This window comes from Galleria mellonella, unplaced genomic scaffold, assembly GCF_026898425.1.
Source record: "Galleria mellonella isolate WM207_F2 unplaced genomic scaffold, CSIRO_AGI_GalMel_v1 utg139, whole genome shotgun sequence".
NCBI lineage: Eukaryota > Metazoa > Arthropoda > Insecta > Lepidoptera > Pyralidae > Galleria > Galleria mellonella.
The window spans coordinates 2,734,556-2,739,527 of NW_026441995.1; the positions used below are offsets into that span (position 1 = coordinate 2,734,556).

At 34.2% G+C, this 4,972-nt stretch overlaps 1 protein-coding gene across 1 annotated transcript; it reads right to left on the reverse strand.

The window, feature by feature from the left end:
• Window positions 1–420: 420 nt before the first annotated feature.
• LOC113514807 (fork head domain transcription factor slp2-like) lies at window positions 421–4,045 on the reverse strand. The gene is made up of 3 exons (XM_026898899.3): window positions 3,690–4,045; window positions 2,840–3,526; window positions 421–2,149 (listed from the first exon to the last, which is right to left on the reverse strand). The coding sequence occupies exons 2-3, from the start codon at window positions 3,497–3,499 to the stop codon at window positions 1,655–1,657; spliced, it is 1,155 nt and encodes a 384-aa protein (XP_026754700.2). The 5' UTR covers window positions 3,500–3,526; window positions 3,690–4,045; the 3' UTR covers window positions 421–1,654.
• Between the last annotated feature and the right edge of the window lie 927 nt (window positions 4,046–4,972).

Below are 4,972 nucleotides of genomic sequence, written 5' to 3' on the forward strand. Positions count from 1 at the left end.
TTCAAATCTATTTTCTCATATATTTTCGTTACTTGTTGCAATAGGCATGCGTGCAATAGCGTAAACATACCTATTCATGGATTAATTTACCACTTGCCTAGGAGAGCTGATGATAAAAGGAAAACTCGAAAGTAATATAAAATAATGAATTTGAGTTAATTACCTATTTAGGATCTGATTATTATATAAGTATACATAGAAAACGGATAAATCCCTATAATTGTCGTCTCAAATTTATTAAAACATGAACTTGCAAATCTCGTGAGACTTATCAGAAAAAAAAAATTTTGCGTATAATCATTTAAGACACTCGTGGACGGAAGAATATGTAATTTAACTATAATTATTCTAATTTATATATATATATATATATATATATATATATATATATATATATATATATATATATATATATATATATATATATATATATTATATTTTAATGCTATTCGAATAATAAAAAAAAAGAAATTATTGCGATTTGTGCAAAAATATAATATAATCGCGACTCTCTCACACCAACTAAATATTTTAATAAAAATCTAAAAAATATAATACTATTAAATTCCATTATACAATACACTATGTGCTGAGCAAAAATTTTAATGCAGCAACTGCATACAATAATACTGGACGGACGTCTGATATAGCTCGATGTTTCACTAACGATAATATTAAAAAATATTGCCACACTTATTTAAAATACTTATCCAATAAATATTTTGTAGGTACGTTATAATACTGAGCGGTAAACTTGTCATATATACAACAATATTAATACCTAAAAAAAAAATATTTGAATTCAAACATAATAGAAACCATCTAATGCTGTCTAATGGTCATTGACCTCTATCCAAAAAATCGTACCGAAGTGGTTCAAAAATCTGTATTCAATGTCAAAACATTTTACTTATTATTATATTGCCGCTTATATAATTAAATAGGAATAATTATTAAAATTAAAGTCTCTAATAATATAAATAAATTAGAAACGTAGATTCATACTAACCGTTATGATTTTAAATTCAAACTAGGAATGCGTACAATTGACGCAGTTCTAAAATTTTACCACATTTGTCAAAACACTTATTATATTTATTTTGACGCCAAAAGAACCATAATTCTTTAATTAATTTTTATGACCGAATCCAAAAATCGTTGCATGTAAATAAATTTTTGTGTATATAGGTATATTATTATGTTTTTATTAAGATTTTAAACTGAGCTTTCCATGTTGAGCAAGTTACATTTGAAAAATGAGGCTGGCAGTATTATATACTCTTTCCCTCATTATTTATAATTATTATATTTTATAAGCTCTGGGAACTGTTAATTCTTAATAAAAATTGTGCAAATCATCTATGTACTACATATAAAGACAATATTAACGTAAAAATTTAAGTTTAAGACTTACCTTTATTCTTTCGCTTAAGCCTTTTGACTAGATATATATTAATACCTATAATATTTAGGTAGATATGTATATTGAAAATAATAATTTAATAGTACAAATCTAAAAAGTCCATCTACCAATGTCACACCATCAATAAATATGATATTATCTATATTTCTTTGAAACAGGTAAGAACCTACTCTTTATCAACTTGAGTTTGCGCCAAACACAACTGTATGTAATAAGTATTAAATCACAATCTTACGTGAAACACGAATCCAGATAGTTATCAAGCATGTCCAGTTGCAGGTCATCCCAATCGGTGTGATTTAGCAGTAATGATGTGATGTCATCTTCTGGAATCAGTGGCGGTGGAGCTACAGGTTCAACAATCACGTTTGCACCTATATTGGTTTCTAAATCTATATCGGGTATCGACTGTATGCCTCCTAGTGTGAATTCAGGCAGATGTAAAGTGACTACATTATCAATATCCGTAGCCATTTCTTCAACCACTTCCACTGATTCCACTCTTGGAATATTAGCAACGGCTACTTTCTCTTCAGACATTTTAACCTCTTTCGTTTCTCCCGCTGTAGTGTTTTTCTTTTTCTTATGCGGCCTATTCGAAATGCGTTTCGTGCCTTCTAAATGTGCGAGGTCCAGTTTCCAAAACCCACCTTTCCCCGGTTCGTGTTTAGAACGAGCCACTTTCACAAATACTTTGTTCAATGATAAATTGTGCCGTATTGAATTCTGTAATAAAATCAGGCTTCGTTAACCTTTTTATTGTATCGTAGTTCAACTAAATATCTATGTATTATACATTTTATAACTGAGAGAAATGATAATAATTAAGATTTTATTTTACAAAAAAAAAACACCAACTTTAATCGTGGAGTTATGATGTAACAAACATAAAAAATACAAAAATACAACTGAATTAAGAACCTTTTTCTTTTTGAAATCTGTTGAAAATATTAAATATTACAATATTTTTGTAAAAAAAAATACTAATATCATAATTAAAATCTTATACTCATATACCTTGCGGACAACTATAAATGAACGAATCGCTATTTACCGAATAGATACGGTGAATATTAAAGATATTATGATAATTAAAGATTAAAAATATGCACCAAAAACTATATAATATATGAGCCGACAGGACAATAAATAAAAAAAAAAGAAACATCAAAATGGTGTCCTTTGACAACAACAAAAAAAATATTCGTTTTGTACGTCTCCTAAAATAGAGATATCTGGATTAGTTTCCAAATTATGCAAAATATGCAATATTTAATCCCAGACACTCGAATAATCTAATCCCTATAGCCAATTAGATTTAATCTTATCTACGAGCACTGATGATTCGCCGTTTATTAAATCAGTAGGGGTTTCCTGCTCACTACCGTATCACATAATAATATAGATAACGCTTACCTGCCAGGTGGGATCGGCGTTCCTATAATACTTGAAATTCTCCCGAATCCAAGAATATATAGCTGATAGAGTCATCTTGTCATTGTTATACCTCATTGCCATACAGATCAATGTGCTGTACGAATATGGAGGCTTCTTCTCACTGTTCGATTGATATTCTTCTTTGTTCTCCATGAAGTCCTTCTGGCATTTGGCTATTGTTTGATTGAATTTTTGCAGTCTAGTGTTTTGGGGTTGCGTTTTCACTGGAGGATTTGGGGACATTGGAGATATGGGAAACTGCGGCACCGCCATTATGTTCGTTATATTTTGAAGCCATGTTAAATTAGTCAAATCTGTTTCTGTGTCGTCTACAGAAAGGTTTTCAGGCTTGTGTTTAGTGCGTATTTTCTTGGATAAACGGTCTCGCTGGTCATCACCTGACTTTGATGAAGTTACTAATTGGGCTTCATTTATATTCGAGTCTTCTACATCATTCTGAGAATAACTTTCCGGTTGTTCATATATATATTCAATCTCGACTGTATGGGAAGATTCTGGTACTGCATGATCCACAGCGAAATATGCAGTGCCACACTGGTCTCCCGCGTCTCCATAAAAACCCATTGATGTGTCCAGCATTTCGCCGGACGCCGGCGACAGGCCTGATGTTATGTGCATTGTGACGAACTACATAGCTTGCGGCTCCTGAAACGAATGCGACATACAAAATGATGAGTCATGTCGTAAATGAATCAGCACATTTGTTCCAAGACGTCATATTTTCTTGAAACCCCCTTATTTGTTTTTAAAACTGTAGTGGAAACTGGCAGAGGTTTACAAGTGTTTTCAGATATGATGGTCTAGATACCTGATGATAGAAGATGCTGCCGACTGTGACCGTCCAAGATGCCGGACGGCAATCGATCGGCGACGGCGCGAGGCCGGTGTGACGTCGCGACGGTCAGCGTCCCCCCGCGCCGCCCATGGTCGGATCGAATTCGCGGAGCGCCTGGTCGGTGTGGTGCGTATGTGCGCGCGTTGCGACTGCGAGCGCGGTAGTGGGCAGGTGCGAGCCCCACGACTCATTGTTCGGAACAGGTGTGTGGCGGGCGATCGATATTTTTCCGCCCGCAAGACCGCGGCTGGCCCGCATCGACGATAGCTCCGGACAATTAGTTACGGTTATCGAGTGTGTAGCCGCCTTATCAACTTACTCAAGCATAGGAGACGCTATGGCAGTGCGGGTACTTCCTCTATGCATAGGTTACTTATAAGTACCTACAGATATTTGGAACCATCTCTCTTTCAATATTTATAACGACGAATTATCACGCACCAATGGTTCCTCATGTTGTAAGCATTCAAGAAAAAATTGTTTTTAGATTCTCCAAAAGGTGCTTGCAAAAGATGCTGGTAAAGACAAAGTAGTTTCCTTCTAGTTATGTCGATCTGTTCTGACTGACAAATCAATATTATCCGATTTGAACTGAACCAATGTGTATCCATGATATCTAATATGAAAATAGACAAAGCAATAAATGTGTGTAAGGATACAAAACTTTACGTAGTGTAAAGTTCCTCCCTGTTTGCTTACGTCGTACAAAGGCCTAATATGAACATACTCATAGATATATTTTATTTCGACTTAATCTTAGATGGTGTAATCCAAAATAACTACAATAAACCCTATCAAGTCGACCTTCTTACGGTTTACCCCTGGAAACCATTATGTGTGAATTATTGTTAAATTTGTCTTGATGGGCTAACTGACCTGCTTCATCTTCACCTATAATCCCTCACTGGTGCCCCGCTAGTGTATACCGTAGGCGGGATTATAATTCCATTATTATTCATTAAAAAAAATAACTCGAAATAACTTGATTTGTTAAAGCTGTTCACCATCACCGGAGAATTGTCGAAAATTTACCTAAATACATATTCTGATATCCGTCGGATTTCTTGTTGATTAAGTAAATTTGCTTACTCTATAAAAGTGTTCATACAACTTATGAGAATATGATGCCTGATAGACTAGTGTTCACTGCTAAAACGTGAAAACCCTTCAATTACAAATAGACCACTCGCCGAATGTTGATATTACCACCCCATGTTTACACTGGACAAAGCTTTCAAGGTACCACCTACCCACGC